Source organism: Populus alba, chromosome 17, assembly GCF_005239225.2.
Source record: "Populus alba chromosome 17, ASM523922v2, whole genome shotgun sequence".
NCBI classification, from domain to species: Eukaryota; Viridiplantae; Streptophyta; class Magnoliopsida; order Malpighiales; family Salicaceae; genus Populus; species Populus alba.
The window spans coordinates 17,131,680-17,152,193 of record NC_133300.1 but is presented as its reverse complement, the minus strand read 5'-3'; the positions used below and the strand labels follow the sequence as shown (position 1 = coordinate 17,152,193).

Genomic DNA, 20,514 nt, shown 5'->3' with positions numbered 1-20,514 from the left:
TTAAAAAAAATTATTGTTTTTTATCAATGTCAAAAGGTATATTTTATTTTTCCATACAAAATCTAATTATAAATGACTTAAAAAACACGTTTAGATGTATAAAGTTTAACGGGAAAATCATAAATAATTGATTAACAAAAATGTTTTTTCCATTAACGATGTGAGAAAGAATTGTATCAAATCCAGCATAAATCCCCTAGTTGTTCTAAGTGTATATATTACATGATAGCTAGCTAGTCAATCGTCGCAGAGCCTGGCGTCTCTATTACTGTATGCGTACATGGAGCAAATGGTGACCTTCAGGGCAAGCTATAATAATCTATATAGGTGTTTAGGTTCTAGTTTTCTTGCTGTGGTGATTTTCTTGAATAGTTCTTGCTTTCTCCTCCTCTTGTCCTTGCGATTTTCACAACCAACTAAAGCTCCCTTTCTTTTCATGTCTCAGCTTCTCGATCAAATTCTTTTTCTATAGATTAGACGTACACTACTGTTTCAACCTTTTTATATATCCTTTATAAGCACTCGCATCCATATATGATCACCCCCTAGCTCACTGATCGTCATAATTCGAACTCTTTTGCAGGCAAGCTCTCTCCTTCTCTCCCATGGATAGTATTGGCTGTCTCACAAAATCCAATACCATCACTAGCAACAACACAACCCTAAAACTATTTGGCTTCAACATTTCAGAGAACAACCCTACCGTACCTTTAGATTCAAGCAAATCTCCATCTGGATCACAAGAACCAGAGACTAGTTTCCAATCCTCCAAAGGGAGGAAATATGAGTGTCAATATTGTTACCGTGAGTTTGCAAACTCTCAAGCCTTGGGCGGTCATCAAAACGCTCACAAGAAAGAAAGGCAGCTTTTAAAACGTGCACAAATGCAAGCCACCCGCCGCCTGGCTTTAGCTTCCTATGTGACCATACCAAATTCCATGTTCTCGACGTTTATTCCATCGCCACCGCACCTCCTTGATCCGGCTGTGGTTCCGGTGGAAGCAGCGAGGCAACAACACGCCCAGTCTCCTCCATGGCTTTACAAGTCCTATCTGGGCCGCATGTCGCGCGACGGCCGATACCTTAACGGGCCTGCTTCTATTCCCGGAAGGTGTCTGGATGGAAAGAGCAACTTGGTTTGCAGTGAGGCTGGGCTTCGTGCTAGAGAAGATGTTGAGGCTCATCACAGTCACAAGGGATTAGGCCTGGATTTGCATCTATAGTGGTCTAGGACCAGATATGCATCTATTTTTAGCCTCTTGTAATGAATCTGTGCTGTGGTTTCCTCAAAAATATGAAGGAAAGCCTAGAAGTTGCAGGCGGTACACTTTCCAGCTTCCAGAATTACTATATATAGTTCGTCTTCAAATTTTTTTTTTTTGTTCGTATATGCTTTCATATATTGGTAGCCATTAAACGAAGATCCTTTGTATTTGGCGTTTAGGAACGATAAGGAAAGTGAAAATTTTAGTAGACATCAAGCTCAAGTCTCAGCATTATAAAAGTAAAATTATTGAAAGAAAAGGAAGAACAAATAACAATTAATGGGTAAATATTTGGTATTTTGTGAAATACGAAGGAGATCTCTAGAGTTTTAATCTCATATATTTATCAATGAATCTCTACAGTTTCATATATCAATGGGTGTTGAGGATTGTTTAGGGTTTGCAAGGCATTGGTGAAGGATTTTTTATGGCTGTAAAAATAAAAATAAAAATAACAATGACCAAAATCGACTTTGACAAAAAACGACAAACTCTTTTCCATGTTTCACGAGGCGCGTAAATCTACACTATCGTCCCTCATTAATTTTCTCTTACAATTTAAGGGGACAACTTTTTTATACTTATTTCAAATTGCTAAGAGTTTTTGGGTATTGATTTTAATTGCTTACATTTTCTACGTAATAAACAGCATAGCTAAAGATATAAATATTTCTATTTAAAAAATAAATTAATAAAAAAGAGAGAATTTATGTTAACAACTACATTTTTCTACATAATACATGTTATTATGATTTTAATGAAAATCCATTTTTTTCCATATAAGTAAATAAAATAAAAATTCACGTATCATAAGATGAAATATATTTATTCTCGTTTTTTTTTTAACTTCTCGCTTTAGCCTTTTGTTAACTTTAACAATTGTTTTATGATTTTTTTTATTCATATAATTTTCATTAAACCCACACACTGTTTTTTAATTTTTAATTAAAACTTTTCATGATGAACAAAAAATATATTCGCAATACCTTATTTTTTGTTCTCGTGTTAAAAATCAACTTGAAATTTTATCTACAATGAGCATGGGTATATAGGATATTATTTTTTAAAAAAGTAACGTGGTTAATTAAAAATATTAGTGGAATAACACAATAAAAAAAATAATGAAATAGCATAATTTGTAGATGTCGCAATTGAAAAACATGATTTTTATAGCTTGGCACTATTTAGAATAGTGATTTTCAATAAAAAAAAATTAAATGATCAAGGAAAAATGAGAGAGGAAAGAAAAAAAAAAAAGACGATGAAAACACATTAAAATTCTGATTAAAACACCACTAATACAATCAGAAAAAGACAAATTCAACAATATCAAAAAATGTAACCAACAATGACCCGTGTGGATTATATTTGATGTTCAAAAAATAATGGATGACTCGCTTGTTTTTGGTGAGAAGTGTCCATTCGGGTTTATTATTGGTGATTTTTTTTATATTATTAGATTTAAGTTGTTAAGATTTTTATAATAATATTAGTGATAATATAATTGAAATTTCAATGTATCTTTAAGATTTTTTTTATTTTTCTTTCTTCTCTCTTCTGCCCATTTAAAAATTCTTGTTATATGTCATTATTATGAATAGTATCTAGCTATAAAAATCCCGTTTCATAATCATGAAATGGACAACCAGTGTTGTTTCATCAATTCTTTTATAATTATGTGATTTTTTCGGTACTTTTAAAAAAATGCGCTAAAAACAAAAAATAGCCATTAATTACCTGGTCTTGTTTTTTTCTAATTTACAAATATTTGGATGTATCCTTCAAGAACTGGGGCCTGAATTGAAGTCCCATCTGCATAAAAAGAACAAATACGCTCCGATCGATCGATCTGGATAAATAACATCCTGATGTACCCGTTTCTGTGGAAAGGAATCTGCTCCACGTGTCCTGAGTGTACCCGTGTCTCCATTTCATCGAACCTTTGATTTTCCCAGCAAGCAATCTCTCCGAGGGGCCAAGACTGGTGGCAGCCAGGACGGTTGAGCTGGAAGAATTTCTTGAAATGATGGCCAAATCGAAGGGGTGGATCCGATCACCTACGCACGATTATAGGGCTGGAGTGCCGGTGGGGCTTAGTGGTTAGGGCAGGCACGCTATATAAGGCACGATCCCTCAAGGTTGACTTTTACTATAGCTAGACAAAGTCTAGATGGTTAGAACTTACTCGTGGATTGGTTGGACTCCCACTTGGCCACTTGGCCATCTAAGGGTCCTAGACCTAGTCTTGATTTTTCTTGTCCTACGCTAAGACCTCGTATTTCAAGATGGTAATGTAGTCCCTCGACTCTCTGCGGTGGTCAGTTTGGTCCCTAATGCCACCTCCGAACAATTAATTGCTGACCATACCACTTGTTTGGAATAAATAAATAAATAAATCAAGAATCTGAGACTCTCGTATTAAAAGAAAATTTCAAGAATGAGAATAGAATAAAAGCTAAAGTATAGTTATCAAATCTTCATTCAAAGCAGACATGGAGAGAAAAGAGGATTTTTGTTATAAATAAGAGAAGAGTTACGACAAGGAAGGAAAATAGAAGAAGGGAAAAATAATTTCTTTAACAAAATTCTCGATAAATAAATACATAGGTTAAATTGAGTTCTTGAGCTTGGGCTATACTTGGGTTTGGATATGATAGTCCAAAACATGGATCTTACAGTGTGATCAAAATAGATCTTGAATTGCACTTGAAAATTTTAAATTTCATGCAACTACTAAAATATGCTTTTTTTTTTCTATTTTACATGTTGTTATTAAACATGACATAACACAATTTTTTGGATAAAAGAAACGTTCATTAATTTTTTAGTTATGTATGAGTTTTAAAAAAATCAACTGGAATTCATCTGATATTTAGACATGGTGAGTCAACCCGTTATCTAATAAAATATTATTAATATTTTTTTAAAAAAAACTAGTTTTATTTTGGAGTTTTTTAAAATAATTTTTTTATTAACTTGAATTATTTGGTGTAATCCAAATCTTACATCCAATCTGGTTTTAGACTTTGATTTGAAACTTTTTCGTGATATTTCTAGACACATGTTCAGTTGCTTTCACCATTAATTTTAAAGATTTATACTTCTTTTTAATAGCTTATTGTATATTTTGATTTATACTTCTTTAATTTTTTAGTTATGTATGAGTTTTAAAAAAATCAACTGGAATTCATATGAGATTTAGACATGGTGAGTCAACCCGTTATCTAATAAAACATTATTAACATTTTTTTAAAAAAAAACTAGTTTTATTTTGGAGTTTTTTTAAATAATTTTTTTTATTAATTTGAATTATTTGGTGTAATCCAAATCTTACATCCAATGATTTGAAACTTTCGTGATATTTCTAGACACATGTTCAGTTGCTTTCACCATTTTAAAGATTTATACTTCTTTTTAATAGCTTATTGGATATTTTGATTTCATTCTATCAAACTAAAGTAGCATAATGATGAATAACATATAATTGATGAATATTGTAAAAAAACAAAATGATAAATGCACGAGTTATTTGGTATCATATGCCTATTTAAATTAATTTTTTCTCTTGTTTAAAAAATTTTTGAAAACAAATATATAAAATTTGTTTTTTTTTTTAAAAAAAAGCAAAACCTTAACACCGTTGGGTTTTTAAGTTTTTTTTTTTTTTTTTTTAAAAAAAAAAGTAACAGTCTTGTTTATAAACAGAAATTGTAATAAACAATCCCTTAACGTTAATTTTTTTTTTTTCTATCATGGGCATAATTCAAACTAAATTTTGGTTTCTTTATAATAATGCGATTCCGTAAAGTTGGCCTAGCGAAGAAGAACTGGAACTTAACAATGTGTTTCTGTTCAAGATTCCAGGTTCAACTCTTGCCCAGTGCAAACAATTTCATGAGGCCATTGAACTTGGTAAGGTCTATGAATTAATTGTGATGTATTTGCAGGAAACTCCTTACTGAGAGTCTGTTCATCGCAGGAACAGTTGGGCCTAGGCCTGGATAACGGTGCTAATCCAAAAAAAAAAACACAAAATATCCATAACGAGGGCTTCCTAACCCAAAACACAAGCTGACTTACAAGTGGCATCTCCCTGTTCTGTCGTCTTGAACACCACAAGAAGATGGATTGATTTCATGGAACAGAGATTTGAGAAGCTCAATTGTCTTTTGTAGTTCGTACTTTGCACCCTTTCAAAAAAGGAAAAGTGAGGGTGTATTTGCAACTGAAACAATGCAGCAATAACTAATTAATTATGTCAAGAACATGAGAGGTTACAGTAACATGGAACCCAAGTACTCACGGCTGTCTTCGGTTTGTAGTAGGTGAATCGAAAAGCCTATCTTTAATCCGTGGGTCCAACAGTCACTGTCATCAATTCATCATCATCGCTTTCATCACACCTCCATCCATGTTATCTAATGGACAATTTATCCCCGAGTCTCGTTGTCTGTCAACATCCTCCTTGTGTTGGGTTTACACATGTTTGAGCTAGTTCATTGCATTGAATCCATTAATCTAGTTTTTTCATGTTGTTAATGGTGGAGAGAATAAAAAATAATTGAGATGTCAAGCAAAATCCACACTGGCTAGCTCTACCATTTCCTTAATACTTTATTATACATGGTCGATTCTTATTTTATTAGCCAGGTCAACTCTTAACAGCCTCTGAATAATTACTCTATTAATCCTCTTGATTAGCACTGATGAACTGTCATTTGAATCGGAGAGATAAGTTTTTGGTCTTCCCTTTTGATTTTTATCAATGCAGATTTAAGATGGCATTAAATGCTAGATGCTTTACGTTTCGTATCCTTCCAAGTGCTTTGGCTTCTAATTTCGTTGGGACGTTGTCTTCTTCAACTATGGTAGGAGATATAAAGGATGGTTAGCATGGGAAACACACAGAAGAGTGCCCTTCTTTTGTCTCCTTCAATCTTCCTCTTCTCTTCATTGCCATAGCCAACGTGGTTTGTGCAACCACGTTCAACTTTCCAGTTTCTTACATCATAGGCAAGGAAGGGTACCTTCCCCTCCCCCACACACCACCCCCAGCCATATAGGCACAAGCCACACGAAAAGAAAGGAAAGTATCTTCAACCTATCATCAATGAGGAGTATAGCGACCTGCTACAGTGAACATGCCATCAAGGTTTCCGATTCATATTGCTCAGGTCCTTCAAACCAGGCCTATGTCTCCCCAAACATTACATCTTCGATCCCAGATACAGTTTCCTGTACATACAAAGTGAAACTCTCCCCTCAAAAGCACCTCTTGATCACCCTCACCTGGTGCAGAAAATTCATATTCCAAGGCCTCAACATCAATATTAGCAGTGATAACGTCTCTTCTCCTTCAAGAAAAGGTGCTGATTCCGGCCACCAGCTTCAAGAAATTAAAGGCACCAGCGCATTCCAATCTCGCAATTCAAAGATTGAAGTCTTTTGGGATCTGTCTACTGCTTATTTTGATGCAGGCCCTGAGCCTATCAGAGGGTTTTATGTTGTTGTTTTGGTGGACTCAGAATTGGGTCTAGTCCTTGGAGATATCAATCATAATAAAGAAGTCAGCACAAACTATTTGAAGACAAGACTGCCACCCCCGAGGCCCTCACTGGTTTCTCGAAGTGAGCATTTCTCAGGCAAGACAACGTATTCAACCAAGGCACAATTCTGTGATACAGGAAAAGCTCATGCCATCTTGATAAAGTGCAGTGGAGATCAAGAAGATGGATCAAAGAACCCAGTATTGTCAGTGTGGATAGATGATAAGAAGATTTTCGAAGTGAAGAGATTAAGGTGGAATTTTCGAGGGAATCAGATAATATTCCTGGATGGTTTGCTGGTGGATGTGATGTGGGATTTGCATGGATGGTTCTTTAAGGAAGAATCTGGGTGTGCTGTTTTCATGTTCAGGATTAGAAGCGGGTTGGATAGCAGGCTATGGCTGGAGGAGGAAGACAAGAATCTGGAGCACGAGGGACAAGAGAGGCCTGAGTTCTCACTGTTGATCTGTGCTTGTAAGAACCCTGGGTGATTCTTTCTTTGGACTGTATAATAGAGTTAATCGTCCTCTCATCGCCTTGTTCTAATCAAACAACCTGTATTTTCTGGGATTTGTAAACTTATGAGATAGATACACAGCAACTAGGCTAACTTTTCTGTTTGTTTGTGTGATCATTTCTTTTACTCTTTTTTTTTTTTTTTTTTGTATATGTATATATGATTACATGCACATGGAGTGGTCGGAGCCATTGCTCACTGTAAAATACTGTGATAATTTATGTTTTTCATCAACCCAAAAAGAAAAAACTGTTTCGTTAACTCAGTAGCTTCTTCTGTTTCTTATGTCCGGTTCATCACATAATTGCATTTGAAATATTTGTTAAGTTAAAATAATATTTTTTTATTATTTATAAAAATTTGTTTTTTATTTGTTTTGATTGAAAAAATTCATTTTATAATACTTTTAACTAAACATATAATTTTTTAATTTTTAAACTTTCTTTTTAAAAAACCACAACTAAAAGCATTTTTATTAAGACTCGTTTAATATTTAATAGTTTCTATTTTTTATCCCCTCACAAAGAAACATAATTATGTTTCAAATCCTAATTTTATAAAGGCCAAAATAATTTTTTGTTTTTTCATACATACCTGCTTTTTATTTATTTTACATATAAAAATCCATCTTATAATAGTTTTAATTAAAAAATTTATTTTTTTAAAACCTACTTTTAAAAAAATTGTATCTAAAAATATTTTCCTTAAATTTATTTTTTAAATTTATAATCACAAAAACTATAACACCAAACGCATGCTTAAACCTATTATTTTTAAAATATAATTACAAGAACTATCATGATATTAAAACACACGCCTATACAGGGAATACGTGGTAGATTGCTATTGGGGATTGAGAAAGTCACATGTCCACTTCATGCACTTAATTAATGTTTGATGGAAAATAATTTCATTCCAAGACTCCTTAATCTTTTTTTTTATTTTATTTATATGAAATGTTTGACTAAATTTACCCACGCCCTCAACTAATTTAAATAAATTTTAAAATTAATAATTAGATAAATCTTCAATAAACTTATTAATATTAATAACCACATAACTTAAACCTGAAACTACAAAAATATTAAATCTATTAATCTGAAACTTTTATCACTAAAATAACCTATTACATGCTAGGCTGCTTGATCTTTTATACAGTATTCAAGTGGCACCAGTAAATTAAAAAATGGTTCGTTAACCGAATAACTCAAAGCTAAAAATCTTAGTACATATAATATAAAATAAAAACACAAATAATTTAATCATACTTTTCTACTCATATGAAAAACTTAAAATGAAAAGAAAAGGTAAGAATCCATATTAAATCACATGAAGAACCACGTATTATTGTTAAAAACCTCTAATTAAATAATAATTCATGAATGGCTAATTAAAGATTTTTAAAACCAACAAGCCTGCACTTACCGGCTACAAGCCAGCAGCAAGTACTCAACGTTTATGCTTCAAAGCTGAGCTCTTTGATTTATTGGCTCTCCCTCTTCCTCCAAGCAACTAAGTTTATCTCTGTATCCAAAGTATCCAAAACACATAAAGGGTTTGTTCATTTCTTCTTTACCAAGCTTTACTTTTTGAGTTTCAAATATGGAATGCCTTATCTCTTTCTCTCTCTCTCTCTCCTTCTGAACTTACCATGTTTTAACTCTCTCTCTCTCCCTCTCCCTCTCTCTCTCTCTCTCTCTCTCTCTCTCTGTATTGTGTGTGTCAGCTCAGAGGTTAATGGAAATGGGTTTTCTCTTTGGAACTTTAGTTTGTGAAAACTTCAAATCTTTTTTAGTGCTTAAGTAGCAGGAATTGTACGTAGTTACTTAGCTCGCAAAATTCTCTGATTGTTATGATGTTTATGGCCATTCGCCTTGGTTCTTGCCTATTGGGAGTTCATACTTTATAATTTAAAGAGCTCATTAATTAGATGGTTTATTGTTATGATTGAATTGAACTCTTCAGCAAATTCTCACGTGAATAAAACATATACAGTTTTAGTAATTTCTATGCAAGATTAACATGATTGAATCATAGACAGGCGCCCATGGACGCAGCGGCGGAGGGAAGGGGCTGGTAGGGGTCTGGTCCTGCAAGGAAATGCCCCACTTTTTATAAATATTTATAAATTTAATAAAAATAACTGAAATTTTTTCTTGATTCCTCTGAATTATAATTTGACCCCCTAATTTTTTTTTCCTTGCTCCTTCCCTGCATGGACAGCCGCCGGGCTGATACGGCTGAAGGCGCAAAAATGGGTGTTTAGGTGCCTTTGTCTCGTTCTCCGTCATCCTAAAGATTGGGTCCTTTTCAAGCTGATTGGATAAGAATCCTTCAACGAGGTCAAATTGCCATTGAAGAAAATATTTGGATAATGCAGTGAGGGATCACGTAACTGCAAGCATATTGAAAACGACGAAATGGTGTAGCATGTACTTACATCATTGCCTGGCTGTGGGTCTCTTTGAAAGTACAAAAAAGATAATATTAAGGTGCTGTTAATATGTTATTTTAGTAGAAAAATAATTATATGAGAATTTATCTAATGTTATATGGTTTACTTAAAAAAATTTAAAATGATTTGGATAATTAATATAGCTTGATTTTTTTAAAAAAAATCAAGATATTTTTTTTAAAATATTAAAACGACAACATATTAAATTAACTTGGAATAGTTTGAGTTAATCTGTAAAATCTTATACTTAGATTATGAGACTTTGATAACCTTATAGAAATAAATAAAAAATATTAAACTCGATTTTCAATCAATTTAATGTTAAATGATACAATTAAAAATAAAATTCAATTATAAAAATAAATCAAGTAAACTCTAATTGGCCTGCCAAACATGTCATGGGTCAAATCAAAATTTTCTTGGATGTAAGAAAAAAACATGTTGATGTGTTTTTTAGTAGGAAAATAATTGAAATATATGGAGATTAACCTAATGTTATAGACTTAGCAGGTTCAAAAATAACTCAGAATGATAGATAAAAATATAATTTGATTTAAAAAAATAAAGATATTTTTAAAAATAAAACGACAACATATTAGATCAACTCGATTTAACCTGCCTAATCTGTTAACCAGGTAATGAGACCTTGATAACATCCATAGGAAGAATAAAAAAATATTAAATTCAATTCTCAATCAATCAAATATTGAAGGATAAAATTAAAAAAAATATTCAATTAAAAATAGGACAAGAAAAACCCGAGTTAATCTAGTTAACCCGTAAAAATCATAACCCGAGTTATGAAACCATGATAAACTTGTAAAAAAAAAATTATGAAGTTCAATTCTTAATTAATTAAATGTTAAAAGATCAAATTGAAAAAAAAAAAAAAAAAACTTGAGTCGACATTGTTAGTATATAAAACTCATTACTCGAATAATAAGATAAAGATAACTATATAAAAAATAAATTGAAATAAATTATAAATTTTAATATTCAATAAATATAATATTAAAATATTAAAAAAAATTAAGTTTGAAGTTTGAAAAAAAAAATCATCGTTGAAGATCAAAGCAATAAACCTGTTCATTGCTACATTTAAATGTGAAGGACTTTTAATATGTATTAATAGTGGATGCCTCTATAAAACATTCTTGTACCCATTAGATTTTTATTCTCTTTTCTCATATCCCATATATAGGCATGCAATTTTATAATACACAAATATTACATTACTTGTAAATATTAAATATTACGGGGAAAAAAGAAAGAAAGTTTAGGATCGATTTAACTTTCTTTTTAGAAAAACAGTTAAAATCACGTTTTTTTAGATTTTAAAAAATAAAATTTATTAATTTTTTTTTATGTTTTCATATGATTTTAAAAATATTGATTTCAAAAATATTTTTTTAAAAAAAAAATAAATTATTTTAATATATTTATAAACAAAAAACATTTTAAACAAGATTTTAATAATCAACCTGATGGCAGATAAATAAAAATTTATTAATTTTTCAAAATAATATCTTTAATGTTTTTTTCTTAAGGGTTTGAAACATCAGTTTAAGAGTTTTTTTTTTTTTTTAAATAGATTGAGGTTAACTCATTTAATCAACTCGAGCTTCAAACTGAGTTGATTCTTGTAATCATGGTATGCAGCGGATCATCTGTTTAAATTACCGGTGGATTTCTAATCCAATATGTCGGCAGGATCCAATGCAGCAGGCTGCCTGCCATGTGTAAAGTCTTGAAATAGCCTCTTCCCATTGGTGATGACATCTTTTTTTATTAAAAAAAAATCAGAAAAAATAATGAAAAAAAGAAAACCCTTTTGCTTTTTTCTTGCAAATGGATAAAAAAAAATAAAAAAAAAATTCTGTACCCAAAATCAAATGATAACATCATCCTCAACTCAATGAGCCTTTCCATGATGCTGTTTTCGATCCCACAAATGGATGGCTCTTGATCCACCACAAAACACTAGTCAAAACCATCGTCTAGAATCAAACGGTAGATCTAGAAGTAGAATCCAATGTGATTCAACGACTTTTAACCCCTTTTCAGAAGGGACCCACCTCAACAATAACGTTGTGGTAGTAAACTATTATAGCAAAAACCTAAAAGGTTTCCCTTTGTCTCTCTGTTTTTTTGACCGTTGCAAAATCAAACTCTTTAAGCAACTCAAAACCTTGAAACTACCTCCAAGAATTAAAGAGCAGAAAAAAACAGAGAACCAAACCCATCAACAATGGCAGATACTAACGGTTCTCTGAATCAAACCTATCAACAAAACCCTAGTATGCAATCTCTTTTTCAAGCCCTTGATCCTATCTCTCTAATTCTCTCTCAAAATTCTGCAGATTCTGATCATCCGGTGCCTTTAAGGCTGACTACAGAGAGTTATATCATGGAAAGAGGGCCAAGATACGGAGCATATGCCGATTTAAGAGAGACAAAGCTAAGAATGAAGATGTTAAGGCAACAAGAATACGAAGAGAACGATATTAGACAGACCCCACCGAAGAAACAAGTGAAGTTTCTAGAAAATTTGAGGCAACAACAATGTGAAGAGAATGATTTTAAACGAACCCCGCCAAAGAAACAAGTGAAGTTTCAAGAAAACTTGGGGAATTCAAGAAAAGGGCTCTCTGTTTTGGCTCAATCTGTGCCGGATTTCTCTGCTACTCTAAGGAAAGAAAACCGGAAGCCACGGCAGGAATTGACGCCTCCTTCAAAGAATGTGCTGAAAATGAATAATGGGCTTTTATCGAACTCGAGAGGGAGTAAGTCTGCTAATGCAGGAGAGAAAAGGAATGGTGGGCTGTTAATGGCAAGGAAGAGTTATGCAAGTGTTGAAGAGCTGAAAGGATTGTCTTTGGCTGCAGCAAATGCTATTAATGGTGAAAACAGAGGAAACAGAGGAGGTAGAGGTATTGGTACTGGCAAGACTGTTTTGGGGTATAGACAGTTTTGAGTTTGATCAATCTTATTGCAGTTTCTTAATTCTTGTGAGACTTGTTGTTCTCTAAATTGGGTTTCGTTCTTTTCTTTTCCTAGTTGGATTTGATTTGATGAAGTTTTTTTATCACTGCTACTGCTATTTCTGTAAGCTGTATTCTTTGATTGGTTGTTGATTAGGGATCTGTGATTGTAAAGCTCTGGATATAATCATGTTTTACATATGATTATAATAAGTAATACTGGAGATACTTTGTCTTTCTACGATAAAATTGCTTGTTATTATTTGCACAACAACTGGGTTTCTTCTTTTGTTTTCTTTCTTCCTACCCTTTTTGGCTGTGAATCCATGGGGAAGAAGACAACACTCTTTAATGGAACGGCCAACAAACATCCTAAGAGAGAGTTCACTGCATAAAATGGAAAACTTTGCCTCGATGTCCTGTTTGTTTTCTAATGATTGCTGCTTATACCTAGCAATTGATGAATATGGAAGCACACAGTTGCATGAAAAACAAGCAGGTCTGCTACCAATACCATTTCAGGTTTGAATCCAAAAGAGAGAACTTCTAACAGATGCATTTGTGACGGTGTAAATGGCATGCCTGTGACTTTACCATGAAGCAACTTGGTCTCGGTATGCTTTGTATAGGGAAAATAACGTTCTGTAATTGATCTTGAGAAGAACGCAAGAGAAGTGGTTGTTTTGTGTGAAACCTAATTATAAACAACAGGTGCTTTTTTTTTCATGGGTTTCACAAAGTGATCAACTTTACAGGATAGCAAGTTCGCAACTACTAAGAAAAATTACGCAGAAGACCATTTGAAGCTGCTTTTCCATTTGAAAAATACTTGCTCATCTACAATATCTAAGAGCCCTATTAAATTAACACCGCCCGTCGTTTTGGAGAAAAAAAAGAAGAAGCCACTCATGGTACACACAGGTTAAGTAGTGGCATCATAATAGAACAAAGTACACCTACAAATTCCAGTACGTTAGCCACACCTCAAAAGGAATCCACCCTGCACCACTCCCAAAGGTCAACAGCAATTTCCTCAACCAAAGTCTGAAGGATGTCCCGGTCGATTTCTGCACCAGTTTCAAATCCTTCAATTTCAAAATCTGTCCATTTCCCCAAGGAATGACTCATCTCCCAATCTATGATCTCATCAAGTATCATCCCAGCAGAGTCTGACCACCTTCTTACCTCCTCACCTATCTCTTGAATCAACATCTCTACATTCATGCATGAAGGTACTCTTTTCCATGCTTTGAATCCAGAGTAACAGTACCGGCTGTATTTTGAATCTAAGCATTCAATCTCACAATCAAGAAGAAACCGTCTGAGTTGAATACCATCTTTGCTGTCTTCAAAACCAAGAAGGCAATTAAGATTTTTCCACATGGCACCAGCAAGAGCTTCATGTCCATCAAGCAGAAGGGAACCGATGAGAAATCTCTTCATTCTATCTGAATTACATAGAGTTGCATTACCAAACAAGAGTTCAGTATTCAAGATAACCTCCTTTGCATGAGTGAGCTGATTTCCAGTTAACCCTCCACCAGCAAGATTGATGCTCTGTAATATCCTAGAAACATGGTTGAGAAGATCAGTAGCTATCCTGCTACCTGTTCTCCCTGGTATCAAAGAGGTTGCGCAATCCAGAAGATCAGCATGAGTGACTACTGGTTGTGGTTGATCATAGGAGTACTCCATGGAGTCTAGCAGCATCCTGCATCCTAGAATCACAGGCCAAAGTTGTATATGTAAAGAGTTCAAAATATTTGATTTAAGATTAGATTAAATAGTGGTGAATGAAAACATAACTTTTTTTTATCTATTTCAGAAAATTCATACTCAAGGTTCCAAGTAGTTCCATAAAAGAATGCTCATGAGCTTCCTCATTCTGCATTATCATAAAATTCAACTTTCTTACCTGAACTATCATCCAGACTGCTTGAAAAGCAACTGTCATTCGAGAAAGATGCTTCAAGCACAGATCCAGGACTAAGATGATCGCCATCAAGTGATATTCCAACTGAACTCCTCCCAATTTTTCCTTCCTTCTGAGCAGAGTAATAACACAAGCTAGATTTGTAAGGTCCAGAAATTACCAAGGTCCATTAAACACAAAACATTGCATAAATGTAAGGGATGAACCAGAAAATTAATTTTAAAAATCACAAACCTAGAACATAAAACACCATCAAGGAAAATCTAGCTTCATATAAAGGCAAATGTTAATTTCATGATAATGCCAACCTTAAGCCAGATATGAAGTTCAACATAGAATTTGGTAACATTGGCATACATTGCAACTACTTCAACAATTTCACCAGTTCCACAACATGAATTCCATTTATAATCATAGCATACAGGTTTAGGGTTCTTAGCCTCAATATGACCTTGAAATGCAATTACCTATGATTTGTTCCACGAATCCTAGTATTCTGTTCTGGCAATGCATTTCAACTCCAACAAGATCTCTACCTTCTTTGACAATGCGAACCTTCCCCATTGCTTCAAAATAATTAAAAAGGCAGCTTATCATTGCAGCCAATAACTAAAATTCAAATGTCTCAGTGCATTCATATTATTTTGAACTTCGACCATCAAATACTGCATTATGTTAATTTGAAGATTTGCTTGCTGAGGCGATCACTTCAGTGAGCCATAGAAAACACCATTTAAGACATCCCTTTGCCTTGCAAACTTTCAATCAAAGCATGTTTTGCCTTCCGACACCAATTGGGTGCTACCTATAAGCTTATTAAATTCCCACAAATGCTTTCACTCCATTTCTATTAGCTTTGTCCTACGATGTACCATCTTCACCACATCCAATAGTAACATATGTTAGGAATGAGCATCTACAAACCGTTGAACTTCTATTCATATTCTGTACATTTTAATTTATACCCAACTCTCAATCACCAGCTCTACTCACCCTGTCTTAGTTAAAAATGCCCTCTTTATCTTACATTCTCCACACCAGTCCGCTGCCTGTTTCCCATATTTAATCATTGTTGTGCAAAACCCAGAAAATGAATAAATAAACAAGCACATAAACAAATTTAACATGTTTCGGCTAATTTTCCTATATCCAAAACTTCCACCATTATTAAAATAACAAAACAACTTCTAAGAAACCTTTCCAAGAAAATAAACTTCTCAATAAATTAAACCCTTCAATTAATCCTCCTAAGAAAACCCTTCAATAAAACCACTCAATTAGATGCTTTAAATGCCATCCAACAAAATCTTCAATTCTTCATACAAGTGTCTTCTAATAATCTTAGGGCCAAAAGCCAAACTTCTTATATTACCAACCTCTATTTGTAGAGGTTATAGGAACCCTACTGCTTGTTGCACAAGGAATCCATACTAAACAAGAAATCCCTCTAAATAATGAAACCTACACTAAATAGGAAAAACTAAATATTTTTTACTTATTGGAATTTGATACTTGATATTCAATAATCAAAAAGTTGCTGGACTTCAGTTACCATGACATTGACTATGAAAATGTAGATTCTAGAGAGTTGGACTGCACTTTTTTAACCTAATCTCTATTATAAACCAATATCTCCATTGAAATCAATTGAGAGGGAGGGAGAAAGGAAAGGCCAACATTTTCATTGGACCAAATAGATACAGGGACTTATTTTGTTTAATAGAAAATAGAAAATAGAAAAATGAAAAATGAGGACAAAACCAAAAGAGTTTCAACTCCAACAGCCCTACATCTAACCATTGACAACTACTATCAACAAGATGCGCTGTATGGTATACAAATTTCAAACAGCAACTCTACTAATCGGCAAAGTCAAATTTGGCAAGCTACAATAAAACAAAGACAGCAAGCAATGGGATGTTATTCATCGAGAACCCCTCGAATGAAAAGGCAATCATTAAACAATTTCACTAATTTCTCAGTTTTGTTTGTCTTGATTTTGCCAATTGTATAAGAATTTCAGCCAATAGAAGGAAGCCCCAGAATCAGTTTTCTCTACGCAGGCGTACAGGCTAAAACAGTTCAAAATAGTGTAATATCAAATATGTAGAGCTAAGGTAGGCACCAATATCAGAGGGGGAAAGAAATTGCCATAGTTTTGGTTTTAAGCATTGATGCTTAGTTAAGTCAAAAACCAAAAGTAAATAAGACCACAATGTCTGGACCATAAACAGCTTAATAAAAAAGACATCACGATGCCAAAAGATAGAAAACCAACCTCGCAAGTTTTGTCTGCATTAAAAACATGAGCATGTGGAGACATAGGCTGATCTGCAGTTAAAGCAAATATTAGCTCCTGAAGAATCATTGCAGTGGATTTCTTCAGGTGACTGCCTCCACTTATCAATTCATCCTCTTCTTGAGAGGCTAATTCCTTCAGTTTTTGCTCTAAAATAGTGCTAAGCGCATCTCCTTTCAATGGCAATTTATTCTGCAAAGATGTTTTGCCATCATTCTCATCCAACACCAGCCTCCTTCTTTGGTAAGAAGCGTTCTTATCAATTTGATGAATCCTCTCTTTCAGCCCCAAGGAAACAAAATTTTTGTGCCTCAATGGAGAATTAAATGTAAAAGATTCGACATCATCCTCCCTACAGCAATTATTTTTATTACATTCTCCATTAAGTGATCCATTTTTTATACATGCAGAGTCCATGGAGCGAGAGCTGGATGCAACCTCTTTTCTACTCGCACTATCAGACTTGATGTTCCTTTGTCTTGTAGACATTGGATTAGCAAATCCAGTACTTTCAACTTCAGCATTGACACTGACTGTCCTCCTCTTGCGCACTGGGCTCCTAAGCTGTGACATGGAATCATCTCGTCTGCTGCAAACTTTTCTATCTTTGTCAATTATAGAATTATCAGCTAAGGTAGATGCCCTTGGCCGGCCACGACTGATTATTCTTCTGTTCAAAGCAACAAAATCTGTAGACCCACTAATAGCATTTGCAGATGATGAAGCTTCCTTGCTTCGCAGATTATTGGCCCTTGTTGGAGTTCTATTTCTGCTTACAAATATCTCATTTGGAGTCTGGATCCTCTGCTTAAATGTAATAAAAGATGACTCTTGCTGCTGAGGTCTGCACTGCTGGCTTCTCGATTGCCGCTGTGATTGACCTTCTTGAGACAGTGGTTTGATAACTGTGATGGTTTGACTTGGTACACGAGTGTTATCCTGTTTTTTCACAGCGATGGACTGTTGGTCCCAAGGTCTCTGATGAATTACATTTCTTTCTTCATCAGGAGTGGATGTGGGTAGCCTAGGCTTGGTCATTTCTGATTCATGGGAGGACAAATAATTTGAGCCAGTGGATGGACAAACAAACTGCTTCTCCCTCAAATTGGGTCTAGAATCCACTTCGTGAAACAAATTACCACAATTTTTGTAAGAAGTTTGCCCTGTAAAAGATTTACCTGCACCCTCATTACAATCTTCAATATCTTGTTGTTTCACAATGTTTGGTAACATAATTCCAATCTCCTCTGCCAACACTTCATCCCTGGGACAATAATTCATAGAACTTGAATAAGTAAGAGCACTTTTTGCCCTATTGGTAGCTTGCAACCCAGGTTCCAAAATTCTAGTAGCAGCATCAATCAACCTAGACGTCCTAGATGCATTCTTGGAAGAGGAAATCCTCGGACTCTTAACTGGTGGTGCAAGCTTTGGATGATAATGCTTTCTAGACCTTGACAAAACACCCTTCATTTGCAAGGCCTCAGCTCCAAACCTAGTCACTGCTCGTCTCTCAAACTGTCCTGTCTTTTGAAGCTTTTGAGGCCTAGATTCAACCTTTTCGCTCCCTTTCACCATATTCAAACCATCCCTATCAGATCCACTGTGGCATTTGTTAACAAATTTCCCTTCTGTAACATCACAATCAACAGAATTTGAAACTTTCTTGTGCTTATCTCGATGAGCAGCTGGCAAAGAATCAAGGCCCATCAGCCTAGCAACCAAACCAGGAGATCTCATTTCATGCTTTTGCACTACCATATCACCATTACAATTTTCATTTTTCTTTACATTTGGAAAACCCCCTTTATTCTCATCAGCAATCTACATTTAAAGCACAGACAGGAACCCTCAGTAAACTACAAAATAAAAACTTAAGCTCAGTCACAAAGTTAAATCTTTCTTTAGTTAGATATAAGTAAATGTCCCTCAAAAACATCTATGAAAATCAAGATCCAACTTTGGAAACCAAAATGCGTACCAGGTGGAGCTTTGTTTTGGGCCTCTTCTCATCCCCTCCAAACTTCTTTGATGGCTGTTTTGCACGAGCTGAGCAGCAGCAGCGACAACACAGGCATTAAACAACCAGAGAAATCAAATTTTAAGCATTCTTGGTCAAATGGGTATTTTTGGTTTTGAGATAAATGGACTGACCTGCTGGAAGCAATTTCCTGGAGAAGAGCTTTTTCTTAGCAAACCTCCTATTCCAATCAAATAACTGAAAGAAAATACCAACACAGCCACCAGGCCTATGAGCCTTTTTCTCTGTTATCGCTAAACATGTCCCTGCTGTTTCATTCATCTCTCCAAGAAACCAAAAATCGCTCTCTTTCAAAACCAAACACACCCAAATCTCAAATACCATCTATCTGGCAAACCCATGTGAAAAAACCCCTTCTTTCCAACAAAACAATGCAATGTAGCTAACCAAGTTAAGTTACCCCAAAACAGCAATAGAACACCAAGTGAGCAAAAAACCAAAACGCCCTGCAATGATGTAATGGGAAGGAGTGAAAAGGACAGGAGAAAGCAAGAGAAGACAACCAAGAAAACCCTGTAGACTGTAGAAACTAGAAAGAGAAGAGAAAAAAAAGTAGTTTGGCCTACCTGTACTATTCCGTTACTCAATAGTAGTAATAGTATTATACTATATCTACATGTCTTAAAGTAAACAACAGGTGATTCTCTTGAACAAAGAAAGGGGAAGATCAGTGAATGAAAGATGTTGATGACGGAGAATAAAAAATGAAAAGACGTGAAAGAAAGAGAGAATCATGTGAGAGATTGGATTATGCGCAGAGACCAAGAAAATGAAGCTCGAGGGAGTGAGAGAGGGACTGACAATGTTTCGTATCAGAGAAAGAGTGAACAAATTATAAGAAAAGGTTGTCCTGTTCTGTTGCTTCTGAGCTATGAAAGGGGCTGGTCCTTCGTCTCTGGGGAGAGGGAGGAGAAGGAGATGACGCACGCGCAGTCGCGGTATGGGCTATAGATGCTGCTGTGTCCGTGTCAAAGGGACCGATGCTCTCTTCCATGTCACGCAGTTTCTTGTAGATTTTTGGCAAGACAGCTAGCTGGTTACCATTATTTGTTTTTGTAAATTATAGAAGGGAAGAATGATGTTGTTATTAAGATATTTTCTCGCCGTTGAATCGCCTTTGATGTACAGAGATTACCATGCCACATTGAGATCATTCACATCAACTGTTATGCTATATTATTATTATTCAATTTATTTAAATAAACATTATTATTAATGACGTGTTGACAAAAACCTATAAAACAAAAAAGGGAAAACGTCAACGATGATATAAACTAGTTTATTTATCAGTGTTTCACTGGTAAAATTATATTTTTTAAAATATAAAATAAATATCAAAAGCATGAAAATGTTTTTTTTACAACGCTATAAATTAAAGATAAATTTTTAATTTCTTATCTTGGATCTTTACCTTTATCTAGTGTAGGTTTTCAATACAATATATAAAAAAATCTAAATAATTATTTTTTATTTAAAA

General features: G+C 34.2%; 4 protein-coding genes across 5 annotated transcripts; 3 read left to right on the top strand and 1 right to left on the bottom strand.

Annotated features, from left to right (window-relative positions):
- The first annotated feature begins 605 nt into the window (after positions 1-605).
- Positions 606-1,223, top strand: LOC118029724 (zinc finger protein 6). Its single transcript, XM_035033640.2, has one exon. It carries the CDS (start codon positions 606-608, stop codon positions 1,221-1,223), a length of 618 nt encoding a protein of 205 aa, XP_034889531.1.
- Positions 1,224-6,375: 5,152 nt separating this feature from the next.
- Positions 6,376-7,302, top strand: LOC118029771 (uncharacterized). Its single transcript, XM_035033698.1, has one exon. The coding sequence runs from the start codon at positions 6,376-6,378 to the stop codon at positions 7,300-7,302; it is 927 nt and encodes a 308-aa protein (XP_034889589.1).
- Positions 7,303-11,914: 4,612 nt separating this feature from the next.
- Positions 11,915-13,013, top strand: LOC118029726 (uncharacterized). The gene has a single exon (XM_035033642.2). It carries the CDS (start codon positions 12,032-12,034, stop codon positions 12,755-12,757), a length of 726 nt encoding a protein of 241 aa, XP_034889533.1. The 5' UTR covers positions 11,915-12,031; the 3' UTR covers positions 12,758-13,013.
- A 449-nt stretch (positions 13,014-13,462) lies between these two features.
- On the bottom strand, positions 13,463-20,159 carry LOC118029725 (uncharacterized). 2 transcript variants are annotated; one of them, XM_035033641.2, is made up of 6 exons: positions 19,604-20,159; positions 19,151-19,483; positions 18,978-19,045; positions 16,976-18,820; positions 14,680-14,809; positions 13,463-14,482 (listed from the first exon to the last, which is right to left on the bottom strand). In XM_035033641.2, the coding sequence occupies exons 2-6, from the start codon at positions 19,359-19,361 to the stop codon at positions 13,749-13,751; spliced, it is 2,988 nt and encodes a 995-aa protein (XP_034889532.1). In that variant the 5' UTR covers positions 19,362-19,483; positions 19,604-20,159; the 3' UTR covers positions 13,463-13,748. The 2 variants fall into 2 exon arrangements, with proteins under 2 accessions (XP_034889532.1, XP_073262039.1); XM_073405938.1 differs by lacking the exons at positions 19,151-19,483; positions 19,604-20,159 and having other exon boundaries at positions 16,976-18,855.
- Positions 20,160-20,514: the final 355 nt, after the last annotated feature.